Here is a 20,109-nt window from a genome sequence, read left to right as displayed (position 1 = left end):
ATCTCGCTGCTCTGAAGCAGTCTTTGGAGTGGAGTCCTGGAGTGTGCGTTTGACGTCCCCGGGAGACTCAGGGGTGCATTAAAGTTTGAGAGGGTGTGTGTGTATGTGTGTGTGTGTTTGCGGGTTGAAGTTGTGTGTGCAGGGGCGTGCATAGGAGCAGCTGAACACGACCTGATTGAGTGCAAACTGGGAAGGGTGAGGCCTTACTGCCCCACATCAGGTCTGGGGCGAATGTTCATCCCGTGGCCTCCTCCCGACTTCTCCACGTTGCAGGTTACAAAAGGCCGAGGTCAAAGCATGCAGGCTCTGGGAGCCCGAGGGTCCGCCCCACGTGGCCTGGAAGAGAGGTCACAGAAGGCTTGGCAGAGGTTTGGGGCATATCGGGCGCCTAGCCCAGTGACCAAGTGCTTTGAAATCAGCTTTTCTTCTTGCCCTGAGGTCAGGAGGGCTTCTTGCCCCCTTTCGCCATCACACAGTTGTGTCGGCTGCATTTTTCAGCAGGAAGAACTGACAGGAAAGGGCTTCACATGACGTAGCCACCTGCCGAGGTGCTTTCACCCTGCCCTCACCTGGCCACTCAAGCCAAATGACCAGCTCTCATAAGGGCGGTGGAAGGGGCTGTTGGGCTTTATCTTTACTGCTAGGACCACTCTCTTGTTCCAGGCCAAGATGTCTGGGTGCCCATTCGGTGGTGGAGGCAGGGAATCCCCGAGGTGACGTTGCTTGTGCCCAAGATACTTTCTTGTGTCCAACGCTCCCCAGCCTCCCACCCAAGGCAAATTGTAGGGGCCTGGACCCAGGAGTGAGGGGGTTCCCGTTTGCACTTATAGAAAGTCAGAAGAGTTTGGCTGGTGGGAACAGAGGACATTTTTGATTCTTAATATTGCCAAGTCGGGTGACATGGAGGATTCCAGAAATTAGAGTTCCCCTTATTAAATCCTTCAGACCAGCAGCTGCTTAATTGACCTGCGTGCGAACTGAAAGGAATTCTGAAATAATATATTCAGATCCTGCTGTGGCCAGAAAGGATAGGGGGCCTGGGGGCAGAAATAAAGCCAAGCATCTTGCCCCCTGGTTGACCGTTTTATTTGGCAGATGGCACTGTCTCTCCCCACACAGGGGAGCTCAGGTGTCTGTGAGTTTTTCCCCAGGGCTTTCATGGTGCATTTAATCAGAAGTGCTCCGACTGTCTTTCAGAGATGGGTTCCCAAGAGGAATGCTTAATCCTACCCCAGCGTGTCGTAGGCCAACAGTAACGCTGTGTCTACACAAACAGAATCATGGGCAGAGGTGAAGCGATTATCCATTTTCAGGCAAGGGCCTCCTGTAGTTAAGAAAAGGAAGTGAAGGGATTGATTTAAACTGCCCGAGATAATGTCTGTGGAAGGAGCTGATGGGAAAGGTTTCTGTTATTCAGACCAGTTTTCATATTGATCTGATTCATTGGGAAGTGGCTTGTCTCCTCGTTCCTACCCCGGGGAAGATCCTGGGCAACTGTGCTCTGCCTCACTCCTGAGAGTCAGGGTTTGAAGTACGGGCGGAGGCAGAGGTCGATCCCCCACCCTGCCTGGCACTTCCTGAAAGAAACTGAGGCCTACTTTTGTTCATCTTTTGCCCATAGGAGCCTGGTAAATGGGACGTTTTCAGAAATCAAGGACCGAATGTTTTCTCATCTGCCTTCCCTGCAGCTGCTGTGAGTATGGGAAGTTCCCTCTGCATAGTGGGGGCCCTGCAGTGCCATCCTTGAACTGCTGTCTCTGCCCCTTTGGTATCAGCCCTTCCTAAAGGACCCCAGCTCCGGGAAGAGACCATGGCTGCCTCATGGTGTTAATTTACCCTGTGATGTCCCCAGCAAAGCACTGAGGCTCTCTGCTCAGCTCTTTCCTTAGTTGGATACTTGTTTTCTTCAAAGACTTTATTGTAGATCCCAACACCCACATCTAGTAAATGGGGAGGTAATTGCATTGACTCATGACCTGCGTCACCTAAATGCACTGTTTCCCAAACACCTCAGTTTAAAATAAAACTTCATTTTAAAATCTTACTGTTACTCTGGAAATAGGAGTGTTTTTAGTTTGCTGAGAACTTAAACCAGTCAGGCAGCATCCTATGAACTTACTTGCATAATTTTATTTCATCATCACATCATCCGTAGGATGAAGGCATGCTTATGATCCCATTTGATAGATAAGGAAACTGAGGCTCAGGGAAGTTAACTAACTTGCCCCAAATCACAGCCAGGATTCTAGTCCAGGGCCAAAAGCCCACACTCGTAACTATTCCTCATCCCAGCTCCTCTCTGTGAGCGATGTTCAAGTCACTGTGGTGATGCTCATGTCGTACCCTGTAACCCAGGCTGGGTAATGTTTGCTGATGAAAAGAAGTGTCCAAAAAGCAGTTTTCAAAAGCAAACCAGTGACAGGCAAAGTATGAGTACACACCTCATTCTCCTAATCTATGTTGGTTTCTTAAATCTGAGATCAGATTGAAATTAAAACAAGCAATGTGCTCTAGAAAAATTTGGATAAATGGAATATAGGAGATCACAATTCATCCTAAATAAACATACTCTTGATACTTTTGTTCTTGAAATGTTATATGCCTGCTTCTAACATCATACTTAACATTTTAAAATCTGAGGCCTCTTAGAAATGGCAGTGCTATTAAAATATACTTTTCATATAATAGAAATACAATTTTAGGTATTCTTTTGCCAGTAGACTTGGGTGATGACTCAAATAGAAAACTATGTAGTGACAGTCTTCTGAAAGTTTCTTAAGCGACCTTTTTTTTTTAAAAAAAAAACTATTTTTATGGGAGTGTATAATACAGTAGAAAAGGTTTTTCTGGTTTTTGTTTTTTCTTGGTCGCAGCTGTGTGACTTTGGTCAAGTCACTTAGCTTCTCTGGGCTTATATTTTCCTAAAAATAGATTTGGATTAGATCTTTTTAGATCTCTAATTTTATGATTGCTTGTGTACCATAAAGCGTTCACTGGCTGTTTAGTCGTGCTGAGCATTATGATGTTTTAAAGTAATAGCTATCAGGTCATATTTACTGAGACACAGGTTCGAAAGGAGTAGAGTTCTGGAGATGACAAGAAAATCTGGTCAAAAGGAATCTACTTGCCATCGTCTCTAAGAGCAGGCTGTGAAAATCAGGTTTCTTACAACCAAATGGGTTCTCCTTAGACTAAGAAGAGCTCATGTTTGCCCACAGATCAAAATGTAGCAAAGGAAATAGAAATGGCTTCACCATGTGACTCGAGTTTTACATCTCTGCATTGGAATCTGTCTCTTACTTTCAGATTGCTGAATTCTAACTCATTCACGATCATCCGGGATGACGCTTTCGCTGGACTTTTTCATCTTGAATACCTGTAAGTTTTGTGCTTTGTCTATGTGCTGAACATTTGGTATCTTGGTAGAATTTCTGGATTGGTTTCTGTGCTGGAACAGCATCTCTGCGAGGGTTTAGGGGTGGAGAAAATGGAGAACACCCCATTCTCTTTTCAGCACTGACCTTCTGTAGTTTACTTGCTTGCAAACATGCTGGGGAAGGAGGAGGCTGGAGACAAAGAGGGAGCGACAAAACAAAGAAGGAGAGATATTCATTCTCTGCTGACATTTAATTTGTCATGTAGTAAGCACAATTGGAAGTTGCACTGGGTATTTTTACTTCTCATAAGTAATGAGCAAATCAGCATGGATTTGCTGATCAGCCAGAAATAGAGCTGCAGGGTTCTGAGGGTTACTTACTTTTAAGAAAGCCTCCCTATTTGGGGGGTACAACTTCATGTTGTTCATTCACTGTCCTACATCTCTTTTGCAGTATCTCCTATGAATTGCTACCGAGGGTCTAATTTCATTTTTTTTTTCCTTAAAAAAAGTCCTTTTCCCCTTTTTTGATGTGCAGGTTTTTCCCCTCACAATGAGCTTTCCTCTTGTTCTGATTTCTGCCTTTTCTTCCTTTCATGTCTTTTTTCCCCTTTAAGTTCTTTCATCCTTGTCTTTGGTAACTTTGTAATAATGTTAATCCTGCTATCAGATGGGATTTCCTCACTTAGCATTCAGAGGGATTTTTAAAGCCTTGTCTCATTATCTTGTCTGAGTTCAACAGGTAGGTATTGGAATTCTAGACACATCCCAGATATAAGAAATCTCTCTGCTGACTTTGTGTCTTGAGGAAAGATGTCCCTGGAGGAATCCTTTCTCCAGAGTATACATAATATGTGTATTCGCATAATACTCTGATATCATCATATGCATAGTATGGAAAGTGTAGCAGGACTGCAATGCTGAATCTGACTAGGGTCTGTCAAAGCACATACATATCCAATGGAGGTAGCAGTTGTAAAGCTATGAGTTTTCTCTTACGGTAGTTCATCTTATGGTCATGTGGAGAGGAAGTTGGCTGAGCTCATCAGTTTATGCTGAAGTGTGTTACTGAAAAAACATCTCACTTTTAAAAACCATCAGTGAGTTTTCAGTGCAAGAATCAAGAACTAATTCACTGATGATGTTGTGTTACAAAGCACCACCCATGGAGCATCTCATCAAAGACCCTCTTGCATTTGACTTAATATGATGCTATAAACTAAAATTTAGTTCTCCCTGGGCCTAGAGAATAGTCATAGTGAATTCACATCAATTCTTTCCCACAAAGACCTTAAAGCATGGCCAGTGGTAATATTACAAGATCCCATGAGAAAACCCTGTGGGGTTTTGGTACAGAGAAAGAAGTTTGGTCCCTACTCAACTTCATTGTACTTCCTACTTCCTAGTGGCTTAGAGGGCTTGAGCTTTTCCTGCCTTGTCACCCATTTGCTTGGTGATTAGATGGTGTAGGACACGATAGACTCAAGGTTGCTGAAAACCAAGCTTGACGGAATTCTCCCCCAGCAAAAAACTTTAGTATGGAGATGTAAAACAAGGGAACTCCCTCAAGGGACAGTGACATTAACAGAAGTATGAATGGCCAGGCACCATGAAATGTGGGATTGAGTAGGGAAAATGTCTGGAAGTGCTCCAGTCTTATAGAGATATGAGAATTTCTTGCCTTTGTATAGTGCTTTCTTCTTTATTTCTCCCCAAGATGTTTTTACCCATGTTGCCAGCTCAGAATTCTTCCAAGACTTCCATGCCGCTTCTGGAAGGAGTGCAGACCACACACTCACATGCGTGTGTTTTTGCATACATACTGCTACCACATGTAATTTGGTGCAGCTGACCTAGTCTTCAGAGATCAATTCTTACAATTCACAAATGCTTTCAGATTTTATTCTGAAATCTTACCAACATAGTTTTTTTTAGAGATACTAAGGAGAGAAAATTCATTTTAATTATACAACTTTTTCTCTTAGGTTCATTGAAGGGAACAAAATAGAAACCATTTCAAGAAATGCCTTTCGGGGCCTCCGTGACCTGACTCACCTGTAAGTCCTATGGAAAGTACTGTAAGTCCTCTAATATGTGGAGTAAGATTCGTTTCCTGGAGCCTCTCTGTTTCTTGGTTGTAAGAGTCCCCGAAGGAAACGAATTTCTAGATTACTTAAGAGGTTTCTATGTTGTCAATCAGATACTGGCTCATTGTGAGTACTCACATACTTGTCTTATTATCATCTCTATCAACCTGAATTGCAGTTATAGACCACATGACTGTGTGGGAATTAAGGAGCAACCTGGGGTGTGAGGGACTTGTGTTGCTTGATGGAGGAGATGGGAAGAAATTTCTTTTTTTTTTAGGCAGAGTCTCACTCTGTCGCCCAGGCTGGAGTGCAGTGGCGTGATCTCGGCTCACTGCAGCCTCTGCCTCCTGGGTTCAAGCCATTCTCATGCCCCAGCCTCCCGAGTAGCTGGGATTACAGGTACACACCACCACACCTGACTAATTTTTGTATTTTTAGTAGAGACCGGGCCTCGCTATGTTGGCCAGGCTGGTCTCGAACTCCTGATCTCAAGTGATCCACCTGCCAAGGCCTCCCAGAGTGCTGGGATTACAGGCGTGAGCCACTGCACCCAGCCGGGAAGGAAATTATTGGGAGTCTTATACTTGCTTGGCACCAGGCACAGGGCTGGGTGCTTAGTGAGCCTTCTCTTCTTCATCTTTCATAATAATCTGTGAGTCCCCATTTTACAGATTTTGGAACCAAGTCTTAGATGACTAGGTGGAATGTTGAATCAGAATTAGGATAAAGTGGAATAGAGACATTTTCATGGTTCCTCTCATTTGAGTGCAAATCACTTTTTCTTTTATGTTGGATTAATCTGTGGTTTCAACTAAGCTCTCTGGTTCTTTAAGAGCTTTCTAGAGATAAAATTAAAGAAATTGATTTGAAATTGGCATACAAAAATGAAGCAAGTACACACACTTAGCAAATGTATAAAATTTGTAAAACTAGAAAAAATAGTGGCTGTGTTTATGAAAATGTAAAAATACTCGTTGTCTTGGTAGGAGCAATTCATTAGCCAGGAACCAGGTCCCATTTGCATGATAGGTATTTTGAGTTTGAGTAAGATAACATGTCTCATCTCTGTAGTCAGCCTGCCTGCCATAAAGACAGTTGGGAAAACTGGAGGGTTTTGACTGGAAGTGTTGGGCAGGGATGGTAGTACCTTCAGCATGTGTAACCCTGACTGGTACAGTGTGGACATAGTCATCTAATTAGGAAACCATTCACATCAAGCCCCGATATTGGCCAAGGGGTTTGTCAATAGGCTTAGCAAGCACTTGATTCTGGAACGCCCACAAGTAGAGGCTCTGCTTAAGTTAAAGCCTATGGGGTAAGGAGATGAGGGCGCAGACGTGGGAAGCCCAAACTTCTGTGTCAGCATAGTTGGTACTGGAGAATGTCCTAGGTCTTCATTTCTTCCTATAAAAGCCTTTATTGTTTTTCAGATTCAACCTAAGTGTGAAATCCCCAGATTCCTGTAGAGGCTACAGTTGTGGGCTTGGAGTCATATAGGCTTGAGTTTAAATCTCAAGGCCATGATTTATTAATATTGCTTAACTTTCTGAGATCAATTTCCTCCTCCATAAAATAGGGATAACTATACTGATTTCATAGGATCGCTGTACATAAAGGGTTAATGCTTGCTTGCAAAGCATCTAGCCCATTACCCATGGTAAATGCTCAAGGCATAGTTGGCATCATCATCATCATCATCATCATCATCATCATCATCATCATTCCTTCCCTCCACGCATTAAGAAGTCCCAATTTCCTCCATGACCCCTCAAGTATCTTTGGCAGTTTGGGTGGCCAGACAGAGTCTGCTAAGGAGACAGCTGTGGGTGTCTGAAGAGGAACAGCTGTGGCCAGATGAGCCTGGTTCCCAGAAGTCAGGAATTAGGGCTTTGTATTTGAGCAAAAGCCCTGGGCAGATTATAAACCCAAAGCCCATGTGACGGGCTGAGTTAGTCCAGATGGCAACTTTCATTTGCTCAGATGGCCATAAGCAGGAGGGTGTGAACAAGCAGGTATCATGCACGGGTATTTGCATATCTTTGTGTAGGTGTACAAAGTATCCTTGGATGCATGGACTTATATACATGAGTGTACATAACTGTGTTCGTCTGTGCATGCTTATGCGTTTGTTTCATGTGTTATCATGCATACATGTGTGCAAGAGGCACCTCCTTTTCTGTGGTATGTACAGAGAACACAAACACAGAGGGAGCGAGGGAGTCCTGCACTTGGGTCCAGAGAGCACAGAATGCATTAGAGAAGAACCAGCTCATCCCAGTGAGTAGGACCACCCTGCTGTCAAGCCTACAAGTCAAGCCCCTCTTCAGCTCTCTAACCTTATTTCTCTGAGTGTCTTCAGAACATCAAGCTCTCGGTGCTCCCCCACCTCATCCCACTGCTTTTCCTCATATCCTCTCCCTTGCCTGGGATGCTGTTTCTTCCGCCCTTGGTCTCTTGGCATCTGCCTTTTCATGCGAAGTCCAAATTAAGTTCTATCTCCCCAGTTAAGCCATTCTCCATCTTCCTCTTCACTCCTGTCATTGGCTTCATGCAGCCAGTACTTTACTGTCTACAATGACCATACTGGTTGGTGCTGTTGCCTGGGTGTTCGTTTTATCTCCCAGCACATGGGAAGCTCCTGGAGGGCAGGACTTTTAGTGATCTGCCCTTAGCTCTGTTCTTCCCCCAGTGTCTAGCGCAGGGCTAACCCAGCAGGACGTACTTTCTGATTTGCTAATTGATGGATGGCTTCTTTTTTTTTTTTTTTTTTTTTTGAGACGGAGTCTCGCTCTGTCACCCAGGCTGGAGTGCAGTGACCGGATCTCAGCTCACTGCAAGCTCCGCCTCCCGTGTTCATGCCATTCTCCTGCCTCAGCCTCCCGAGTAGCTGGGACTACAGGTGCCCACCATCTCGCCCGGCTAGTTTTTTTGTATTTTTTTAGTAGAGACGGGGTTTCACCGTGTTAGCCAGGATGGTCTCGATCTCCTGACCTCGTGATCCACCCATCTCGGCCTCCCAAAGTGCTGGGATTACAGGCTTGAGCCACCGTGCCCGGCCGATGGATGGCTTCTTAATGGAATTGGATTTCCCATATGTGCTCTGCTTCTGGACAAGTCAGGTGAATTTCTTTCTTTTTTTTTTTTGAGATGGAGTCTCACTCTGTCACCCGGGCTGGAGTGCAGTGGCGTGATCTCAGCTCACTGCAACCTCTGCCTCCCGAGTTCAAGCGATTCTCCTGCCTCAGCCTCCCGAGTAGCTGGGACTAGAGGCACGTGTCACCACGCCCGGCTAATTTTTTATATTTTTAGTAGAGACGGAGTTTCACCATGTTAGCTGGGATAGTCTCGATCTCCTGACCTCATGATCTGCCTGCCTCGGCCTCCCAAAGTGCTAGGATTACAGATGTGAGCCATCGTGCCCGACCAGGCAACTTTTAACGTTGACTCCTCTAGGCTGGAGATGTATTTAGTAATTCAATAATTTAATATATTGTTTAAAGAATGAATCAATTCACCTCCCTCCGCTTTTAAAAACCTCTAAGCAAAGAGAAGATACCAAGTCTCTAAAGTTCACCCCTGTGCTACGGAAGTTCCTATTTGGAATTTGCTTGTTGAAGTTAAGCAGCTGATTTTTATCTTTTATGAACTTTTCCAATGCTTACAGACTCACATGCATAGGAAAAGAGACATAGATCAGGTTTCAAAGCATTGAAGGAGCTGTGCCAATCTGTAACTAAAATCTAGAACATTTGTTTCCGGCAGTCCCATGAAGCCCAAGGGACAGAGAGCTGTTAAGTAGTTTTAGAAATAAAGTAAGTGCCATGATTTGTAGGCAAAATGAAGTGGAAAGGCAGGTGTTAAGCACTTAGTGTGAGTGGGGTGAATAGCCCATCTAAATAATTGTGCTTTCTGAAATCTAAATTGAACATTTGGAACGTTGCTAAACACTCTGCTTTTTTTTTTTTTTTTTTTTTTGGCTTTGACCATTCTGTGTATATTTATCATATCAATACAATAACTTTCAATTAGTTGAAGTTTTTAGCTAATAATGTTAATTAGCTAAAACATTGTTGTACTTTACTTTCCAGAAAAAGTGACCATCGACCAAGGAAAAAAAAAATCAAAATGAACACCCCCCCTTTTAAAAATTTCCAAAAACTCTTTCAGAGTAGCTTCAGTCTGTTTACATATTCAGCCTATTTTCCAACACAGTTAAAAATGTACAAATACATCATTTAGAAAAGAAAGGCAAAAGAGTACATGAAACTTTATTTAAATCCATTTGTGGCTACCCAGATGGAAAGGGGCATAATTCAGAAGCTATGGGTCTCCCTATATTCAATTGGTGCCTTGAAGCAAGAATGTTTGGGCTCCAAGCTTTCTACTGTGCCCAGCTAACCGACTCTAGGTAGAAAGACTCATTTCTTTAATTCATCTTTCTGGGATGGGTCATTATGATGATACAGAAGATACATTTCGTAGATATCTTAAATAGGTTGGGGCTGAATTGCTTACATGTTTGTCATTTATATGTTTGGCTGTTTGCATTCATATGTGTAAAAGAAAACAAAAGTAGGCATCAGTTTCTTGGCTGACTCACATTAGAGTGCAGTGCCTGGGGAAATCACAAACTCAGTGTACATCATTTCAACACTCCGCGTCTTTCTACATCAGCCCTGCACCGTGGACATTCATCTTCACAGGATGATGACAGGGCACTGCAAAATCCTGAATCATCAGAGAAAGAGTTGATGCTGTGCATTCTAGTCTATTTCCTGGAGGTGGGGTGCGGACTAAGACGTCTTAGAATGATCTTTAACCCCACGAGCAAATGCAAAATGGTTTTGGGTCAACCTTTATTAATGTGAAAATGAAATTGATCATAGTCAATCATTCCCTACAACTCTAACCTTTATTCTTAAAGGTTAGAGCTGAGTGTCTTTATGTAAAGGAGTATTTACTGAGTCCTTTCTTAGAGTCACAAGTAATAGAATTCACTCAGATGGACCATTAGGGAACTTCTTGGGACAAGACTGTAAATCTTCTTTTATCACTCTCACTTTGGTGCTTAATACATTAATTCAGCAAAGATATACTGAGTACCTGCTGTGTGCCAGGCACTGTTCTAGGAACTGGGGATACAGCAGTGGACAGACAGATAATAATCTCTTTCCTCATGTGGCTTATGTAGAGGGAGAATACACAGCCAGTAAACAAATAGATAATTAAAATATGCAGTGTGCCAAATGATGGCGGTGCAGGGAAGGGAGGTGTGCAGAGGCCTGAGAAGGTGGTGATACTTGAGGACAGACCCAAAGGAGGCAATGGAATGCCAAATGGATAGCTGGGGAAAGAACATTCCAGGCAGATGACCAAGTTCAGAGGCCTGGAAGGTAGGAGCATGCCTCACCTGTTGGAGGCATAGCAAGGAGGCCAGTGTGGTTGGATCAGAGATCCATTGAGTAGTTGGAGACCGATGACATGGGGTCTCCTAGGTAAGCAAGAGTGGAGGTAGCCAGGCAATAAAGGGTCTTGCATGCCACCGAAGGAACTTTGGCTTTGATTCTAAGAAGCATGGGAAACCATCTGAGGTTGAGCAAATATACATAAAGAGCTTAAAAAGTGCTTTTTGTAAAAAAAAAAAAAGAAAATTTATATTATAATCCAGCATATCTTATGTTATCTTTGCATAACTAAGCTCTCTCTCAGTATTGATGACCAAAGCTGTGCTGTAAGTCAATAGCTTTATCTGAAGGGAATTGAGAGTGACAGGGTATGAGATAATAACTGCATTGCAATGTGACTTTCTTGTTCTAGTTCTTTGGCCAATAACCACATAAAAGCACTACCAAGGGATGTCTTCAGTGATTTAGACTCTCTGATTGAACTGTAAGTAATGAAATTTAGTTTATGTGTTCTTGTCATTGTGCCCCAGTTAATCATGTCTTTCAATCCCCTCTTACCTTTCTTTTATGCATTTCTTTTATGCTGTGCCTAAAAATCTATAACAAAGTAGTGCATCCTGGGAAATAGCATACAGTTTGTGTTGTGTTGGATTTTGCCATTTTATACTTAGCACCATGAGGCCAATGGTAAAATGCACTTGCTGGGTGGGAGGTCCCCTCCTTGAGATGGCGCGTTCACCTGCTTTATCTTCTAGCATTGCTTCTTACTGGATATAGTTTTGTTTTTGTTTTTTAGATGGAGTCTCGCTCTGTTGCCCAGGCTGGAGTGAAGCGGCATGATCTCGGCTCACTGCAACCTCTGCCTCTCGGGTTCAAGCGATTCTCCTGCCTCAGCCTCCTGAGTAGCTGGGACTACAGGCGCATGCCACTGCCCCCAGCTAATTTTTGTTTTTAGTAGAGACAGGGTTTCACCATGTTGGCCAGGCTAGTCTCGAACTCCTAACCTCAGGTGATCTGCCCACCTTGGCTTCCCAAAGTGCTATGATTACAAGCATGAGCCACCGTGCCCAACCTACTGGACGTAGTTTTAACAAAAGCTTGAAGTTTCAATTGTGTTTGTGAAAACTATCTTCCTACAATATCCTCTTTATGTTGATGAGAACCTCTGTTGGGGGCTGCTCTTCTGTCACACGTCTCCCATTTCCAGCATGGCGTGGAGACAAGAGCATCTAGAGAGATGATATGTCCTCGCTGAGAGCTCCCTGGACGTTATATAGTTATGCAGTTAAATTCCCGGGTGCTGAGGAGTATTAAATAAAGTCAGTGATAGATACAAGAAACAGGAGGCATTATATACAAAATTTTTTGAACTCCATTTTAAGGGATTTTAAATATATCAGGATGTTAATAATTCTGGAGTTTCGTGTTACTACCAAAACATGTCAGACATGTCTATGTGTTTGTGCTTTATTTTGATTTTTAGAGATTTAAGGGGTAATAAATTTGAATGTGACTGCAAAGCCAAGTGGCTATACCTGTGGTTGAAGATGACAAATTCCACTGTTTCCGACGTGCTGTGTAGTGGTCCACCAGAGTATCAGGAAAAGAAGCTGAATGATGTGACCAGCTTTGACTATGAATGCACAACTACAGGTATTCAGAGCCTATCTCATCAGACATGGATATCTAGAATAATCTCTTTGTCTTTCTTTTAGACTGTCAACAGAGAGTGGGGAAAGGTGAATATAGAACTGTTTATCAAAATAGTTCTAGAGAAATTTTAAACATTCTAAAGAAATGAATTGATGTGGTAAGGAAAACATCTCGAAAGTTTGGGAGAATTTTTGTTAACTGCCCTGGCTTTAATTTTGCTTCTTTGCAAAATTCAAATTTCTCTAAGGGTTTCATTTTCTTAAGTCAAAGTATAAACTTGTGGGTTTGGCAAGAGAATGTTTTCACATCAATCTAGGTTTCATAGAAGGTCAGTGCAGGGAGGCCTAAATTACTCGGTTGAGACTGTTCTCTTGCTTTAGGAAGATGAAGTTCACTGGACATTTAACTAACAAACACCAGACTTTTTTTTTTTTTTTTGAGGTGGAGTCTCACTCTGTCACCCAGGCTGGAGTGCAGCAGTGTGATCTCGACTCACTGCAACCTCCACCTCCTGAGTTCAAGCGATTCTCCTGCCTCAGCCTCCTAAGCAGCTGAGATTACAGGTGTGCACCACCACACCCAGCTAATTTTTGTATTTTTAGTAGAGACGGGGTTTCACCATGTTGGCCAGGATGGTCTCGATCTCCTGACCTCATCATCCGCCCGCCTCGGCCACCCAAAGTGCTGGGATTACAGGTGTGAGCCACTGTGCCTGGCCCAAACACCAGAGCTTTAAACCCACAAATGACTTTCAGAGTCCCATGTAAGAAGAGATAACTAGGTAAATTATAACCAATGGCAAAACAGAAAATAAGAGTTAATGACTAGTTATCAAAAGGAAACAACTCATGTTGACGGAAAAATGTAAAGAAAGTTTCATTTTGTTTTCCAGGGCCTGCCACAAGCTTTCAGTTTATACATTTTTCAGGTTATAAGATAAAATTAAACTATACTTACATATATACTAACTGCTTCCACTGTCACAACATGAGGCCAAAGGTACTGGTGAGTATCTCCATTGGAAAGGCTTACGTGGGGTTTCTACAGCTTCTAAAGTCAGAGAGAGGATCAGGCCACTGTATGAAAACCTGCTTACCTGATTTATAAAAATAAACATTCAGGCTGAGAGCTGCTATCTACAAAGCCTCAAGTCATGTCAGGCGAAGCAGCAGGAATGAGAAACAGAAAATAGTTACAGAAACTCAAAAGACACCAAAACTCCAAGAACAAAATATCACATTTAGGCCAGTCCCTGCTACCACCGTCCAACAAATAAACAAAAACCCACAAAGTAAAAATCATTTCCAGGTATCTTTGTTTGTAAATAAGGGACCCCTGCAAGTTCTGTTCTTGTCTGATAGACAACCTGAAATCTCACAAAAATGACTTTTTCTTTCATCATCGAATAGGGGCTTCTTCAGCTGTGTAATTGGCAGGTGCTCCATAGTCAGCTGAGGCCATTAGGAGGTTAATTTATTGTATTTTAGGGCCAGAGCAATAAATCACTGGTCGTAGTCGATAACATTTGCACCAAAAGGTGGCATTCAAGACTATTTGGCATTAAATGCTAAATTAAATTAAATTGAATTAAACCAAAGCTAAACCAAAGCTCACCGAGAACTTCTCTCTACCTTTTCTCCATTTTCTCTGGAGAGTTCTCGAAATGCTAAGGTGAAATTTGCAGATTTTCCATTGTTCTCTTCACACCTGGCCATAGCGTGGAGAGACTCTGCTAACCTCTGATGGAAGTAATGGGCTGGAGGGCCGTGGGAATAGGAAATAATTTCTATAAGAAAATATATTTTCTGAACTTAGGGCCCTGGGGATGGTTGTAAAAGTGACCCAGGCTCTGAGAATTGTTATTGGAATGGTGGTAGCTTGGAACTGAGGTAACCTGTCCTCATCCCAACATGGAGCAGCAAGAGGCCTTAACACATTTTAGAGGCTTCTCTGTGTTATGCAGTGTTTGTCTTCATGAACAAGCTTCCTCCTAAACTTTAAAAAGTCAGCGCTAGGCTTTCTGGTGAGAGGGAGATGATAATTCTGGCTTTGCTATGGTTTTATCCCTTTAAGACTCACAAACAGAGATGAGGCTCTTGCTGACAGTTTCTTCCATCGGGAAAAAAATGGTGCAATCAAGTTGTGACCCACCCCCAAATATAGGCCCTGATGTGTAAGAACTAGGTCAACAAATTGTGAGTGTTCAGGGTTCATTATCTTTCGTTCAGATCAAACCTCAGCCTCTGTTGCTTCATTAAAAGCTAGATGGGCAGTAGGGGCGTGGGGTGGGGGGAACAAATGAGGATGGATGGAAAATGGAAAGCCAAATTCGAGAGTTCATGGTGCAGTGATTGTATTCTTGCCAAAGGTTTGGAAAGAAGCATATTTTCTAAGTACGGTTGTTTTCCTTTTCAACTCAGATTTTCAGAAAAGGGGTGAGTTTTCTCCTGTCTCACTGTTTTTTCCCAGAGAGAGGAAGGTACTGTCCCCATTCTGTTCCTTGGCCAACGCATGTAATTCATACCACAAAGCCAACATTGGGCTGTTTCAGATCTTTAATCAGCTCTTGAACCCTTCCCTTCAAGTCTATTTTTAACCACCTCAAAAGTCCCTGTTACCTACCAATGATTCCCTGTGTTAGATGGGTAATTCACTAAATTCCTTAGAGGAAGTGAATTTTGCATCCTAATTGTCCTGTTAGCTTCCCCTTTTCGGGGCTGATGAAAATGCAAAGAGAAATAATGCATTAATGTGCAGTTTCTCTCCCAGCAGGATCGGCGTCATGTATAATTTATTTTCTGCAAGTGCTATAAATAGCCATGTAAAAATCTGTTGATTCCACTGGGAGAAAGGCCTAAATTGTAAGAGTCCCACTGACATCATGAACTTAATCCAGTGTGAATGGAAGTGGCAGCTCTTTTTGCAGAGTGCCATTAATATTTTAACACTAGTAAATTGATGTCACATCAATATGTGTATTTCTAAGATCTTTCCACAAGAATGTGCTTTTGCTGTTTGTGAGAAGTAAATTTAATTGGGGGTGGGAGAAGATATTTAAATTCCTCTGGTCCTCTCTCTGATATCCACAAACATATATGCATCAACCATTTGCTTTTCATTCTCTCTCTTTTTTTTTTTTTGAGGCAAGGTCTTGCTCTGTCATCCAGGCTAAAGTGCAGTGGCACAATCATAGCTTACTGCAACCTCAGACTCCTGTGCTCAATTGATCTTTCCACCTCAGCTTCCAGAGCAGCTGGGACTACAGGCATGCACCATGACCCCTGGCTAATTTTTTTTTTTTTTTTTTTTGAGACGGAGTCTCGCTCTGTCACCCAGGCTGGAGTGCAGTGGCCGGATCTCAGCTCACTGAAAGCTCTGCCTCCCGGGTTTACACCATTCTCCTGCCTCAGCTTCCCGAGTAGCTGGGACTACAGGCGCCCGCCACCACGCCCGGCTGGTTTTTTTGTATTTTTTAGTAGAGATGGGGTTTCACCGTGTTAGCCAGGATGATCTCGATCTCCTGACCCCGTGATCCGCCCATCTCGGCCTCCCAAAGTGCTGGGATTACAGGCTTGAGCCACCGTGCCCGGCCTAATTTTTTAAATTTTCAGTAAAGAGAAGGTCTTGCTATGTTAGCTAGGCTGGTCTCAAACTCCTGGCCTCAAGCAGTCCACCTGCCTTGGCCTCCCAAGCTGCCGGGATTACAGGCACAAGCCATCTTGTGTATCTTGCCTGGCCCCATTCTTCTTTTTTCCTTCTCTTCCTCTTCTTCCTCCTTCTCCTCCCTTTTTTTTGGGGGGAGGGGTGTCTTCTATCAAGAGTTAGATTTGTAATTCAAATGATTGAACAATCTGTGTTATGCCAGATAGTATATAGAAAATATTGTGAAACCACTATGTGGGGAAAATAGATTAAAACAGGGCCACGAAAGGCTAGATTTGTAAAATGCTCTGTACTGTGACAGCTCCTTTTCATCCTGGGATTCTTCAATAAAACCAGAAACTTTCTAGTCTACACTTTAAACAGCCTGCCTTTTAAAGCAAATACTCATGTTTCTGTGAGTTCAGAGTGCAGTAGGAAGGCTAATGGGAGGGAGGAGATGAGTGAGTGGCAGGCATCGCGGGAGTGCCTAGAACTTTTGGCAGACTCGGATTAGTCGAATGCAACCGGAGATGTAGGAGAGGAGTTTATAGCCATCTTGGTTGTAATTAAAAGAAAGCAGCTATATTATCCAAGTCCTTTTATATCCCCAGAAAAGGGAGCACATGATGACTGATGCCATTTCCCCTTTCTTTGTCTACGTGTGAACACAGAAACCAGCAAAGCCTTGTGCAGTCAACACGCGCTTTCTGGCTTCTACGCTCGTTCTGGCAGTGCCAACAGGAGTGAACAGAGGTTCACTTTTTTCTGTTTTTTTCTTTTTTGTTGTTGTTTGTTTGTTTTTTTATCTTTGACCAAGCAATTATTATTTTGGTGGGGGGCGGGATGAGGGGGAGCCGTGACTCCTCCCTAAGTCTTCAAGCAGGCAACTGAATACTATCATTGTTGCATATATCAACTACTAAGTGATCACCATAGCACTGCAGTATATACTTACATGTACTCTTGGGTTTAGTCTTACAGTAACCTTATGAAATAGACACCACCCTCATTTTACAGATGAAGAAAGAACCTGAGGGTCAATTGTCTTGCCAAAGGTCATGCAGCTGAAAGTGGCAGGGCAAGAATCGGAAGCCCAGTTTGTCTTACCTTCGAGCCCCAGCCCTTCACCAGGATGTTCTGCTCTCAACTTGGGGATGGGAAGGTACCCCGTCCACTGGAGCCACTTGTCCACACTCTCCCTCAGTCACCTCCTACCTGTTGGGCTGCAGAGGCAGCCTCTTCTTTTCTCCTCCTTCTACCCAAATCTTCGTGTACCACTCAGCCTCCATCTCCTTCCCTGTAGTCTTTAGAGTGGGCTGAGAAGCAAAGCCAGTCCCCTCACACTGGTTTAGCCAACAAGTATTCAGTAAGCACCTACTCTGCCCCCAGAATGAAGGGAGGGGCACCTCTAAAAGGTAACATGTATTGAGCACTCACTTTGTGCTAGGCTAAGTGGGTAGGAACCATAATACCCCTGAGACCGTAGCAGAGGGTTTGGTTTGGTTTCCAGTGTTCAGTGTGCCATTTGGGGAGTGTACCATTCATTCTGAACATGCAGTGGGGTTGTCTGCTGACAGGCAATCCCAAGCTAGGGGTTACAACTGGAGATAAAGGGTCAGGTAAGTTTGAGAAGCACCACATCAAACAAAACAAAGCAGACTTCTTCCCTACAAGGGCTGTTCTGAGAGAGCTGGAAGTACAGCATTTTCCAAACTCACTGGACCACAGCCCCCACCTTGTCACAGTGTGATTTGCACGGCAGTTTTGAGAATGTTGCTGTGCAACGTCCTGTCTGTCTTACCACTTTGAAAGCCAAGTCTCACCAAATATGCTTAAAACTCAGATCCTTTAGCCAAACTCGGGAAGCCGTTTCTCCACAGGAAGCTGTAGTAGAAGCTGTGCATTCTGTCTGATGGTCCTGCACAAGCCAGGACTCTTTCTGGAATGTCTCAGAGTAAAATACGCTGTGATGTTTGTGTTGCTTCTCTCCTGTCCTCCTCCTCCTCCCCAGTCCTTTTCAGAGCTGATGTGGTGATGGAAAGGTGATGGTGGTTGATAATTCCTGCAGGAGGTTTTATGAACGCTTTTCTTTTTAAACACCCGTTCCCAGATTTTGTTGTTCATCAGACTTTACCCTACCAGTCGGTTTCAGTGGATACGTTCAACTCCAAGAACGATGTGTACGTGGCCATCGCGCAGCCCAGCATGGAGAACTGCATGGTGCTGGAGTGGGACCACATCGAAATGAATTTCCGGAGCTATGACAACATTACAGGTGTGTTGTGGCTTTCATCAGATGTGTTGAACTAATTTCAGCATTCCTCAAGCCCATGGGAGAAGGAACGCCCTCTGTATTGAGGGAGAGCTTGGCCGTCTAACCTGGTTAGAGCTGGGGAACACGTCCCAGCCTACCCTCTGGGTCTCTCCAGTTTTTGTCTTGGTGTGGTCGTTACTGGGAGAGTGGAAACCTCAGGTAGTGATCCTGCTTACTACTGATGACCATTTGCAGGTTGCACGTGGTGGGAGGCATTTTTTAGTAGGGGTGAGAAGTCACACTGAGAATCCTTTGTTCTGAGCAGTATCAGAACCCAGGTCTGTACCAGCTTTGTAGCAACTAAATTATGCTTTGACTTTCGTTAAGCTGATTGTTAACTAATATGCTAACAAACACACACACATACCCTATAGCTTGTTTCTAGCGCCCTTTGCTAAGTCCTAGTGATCACTGCTTTCTTTTAGTAAGTACATACAAAATAAGAATAAATAGATCCCTAAATTAGGCATTTGGGATATGAATTAGTTAACGCTTCTTTCAGTGCTGTCATGGGATCCCAGTGCCTTAGCCTTACTAAGTGTGGACCGTCTACTTGCTTTTGAAATAACCTTTGAAACACTTCTCATTTATCAACATGCAATCTGATAATAATACTGTGTAAACAGTGCCACAAAGGTCTAATTATCACCCCAGGAGAGGGTTTCCCTTAGAGGCTCCTGATGTGGCCTTAGAGCAGCGTTTTACTGTTGCAGCAAGAAGCATATTCAGGTAGAATTTCTAGATTGGGAGGCTCCTAAGAGTCTCCCAAGCACCAAGTGGCTTCGCAGCAGGTACGGGGAGGTGGGGAGGCGGGGAGAGCTGCTAATGAGCCTTATCTCACAGTGTATCTCAGTGTGAGATGTACATCGGATGCTCCGAGGATGCCATTTCAGATGAGCTGGCCACCGTCGGGCCATCTGGCCTCCCAGTGCTGAGCTAACCTTCCAGAGAGTAGCGCTCTTGGAAGTGCAGACTCAGCACAGAGTGGCACAGGTGAACCTGCTGTGGAAGCCAAGAACAAGGGATATGAGGAAGCGAGTCCATACCCACGTGGTTTTGTTCTTCCCTCTTCGTCCTCACATGGAAGATAGGGGAGGGGAGGATGAGCTGGCCTCTCTGCCTTTTCTCTCCATCTCTAGGGTAGGAGATGGGAGCAGAATGAAGCTTTGCTGTTTTTTGTTCTTTGTTTTTTTGTGGGTTTTTTGTTTTTGTTTTTGTTTTGAGACAGGCTCTTACTCTGTCACCCAGGCTGGAGTACAGTGATGCAATCTTGCCTCATTGCAACCTGGAACTCCTGGGCTCAAGGGATCCTCCTGCCCCAGCCTCCTGAGTAGCTGGGACTACAAGCACACACCACTGCACCCAGCTAATTTTTTATTTTTTGTAGAGACAGGGTCTCACTATGATGCCCAGGCTGGTCTCAAACTCTTGAGCTCAAGGGATCCTCCTGCCTTGGCCTCCCAAAGTGCTGGGATTGTAGGCTTGAGCCACCTTGCCTGGCTGAGCTTTGCTCTTGAACAAGTTCCAGAGCCGATGTTGGCTGTGAGCCTGTGAGGCACCAGGGCCTAGTTTATCCCATTGGAAGCTCATAACAGTCCTTGGAGTTACATCTGTCCATAGGTTGGAGGA

The 20,109-nt window shown here is 43.8% G+C and overlaps 1 protein-coding gene across 2 annotated transcripts in view; it reads left to right on the top strand.

Annotated features, from left to right (window-relative positions):
* The window catches only part of LGI2 (leucine rich repeat LGI family member 2), a 33,009-nt gene that overhangs the window by 737 nt on the left and 12,163 nt on the right, over positions 1–20,109 (top strand). For both annotated transcript variants that reach the window (XM_005554600.5, XM_074039477.1), the window contains exons 2-7: positions 1,622–1,693; positions 3,307–3,378; positions 5,362–5,433; positions 11,284–11,355; positions 12,355–12,524; positions 18,277–18,441. In XM_005554600.5, the coding sequence (XP_005554657.1) occupies positions 1,622–1,693; positions 3,307–3,378; positions 5,362–5,433; positions 11,284–11,355; positions 12,355–12,524; positions 18,277–18,441 (623 nt within the window). The remainder of the gene's footprint in view (positions 1–1,621; positions 1,694–3,306; positions 3,379–5,361; positions 5,434–11,283; positions 11,356–12,354; positions 12,525–18,276; positions 18,442–20,109) is intronic.

The sequence above is a fragment of the Macaca fascicularis genome, chromosome 5, assembly GCF_037993035.2.
Source record: "Macaca fascicularis isolate 582-1 chromosome 5, T2T-MFA8v1.1".
Classification (NCBI taxonomy): Eukaryota; Metazoa; Chordata; class Mammalia; order Primates; family Cercopithecidae; genus Macaca; species Macaca fascicularis.
This window is presented reverse-complemented; position numbering and strand designations above follow the sequence as displayed.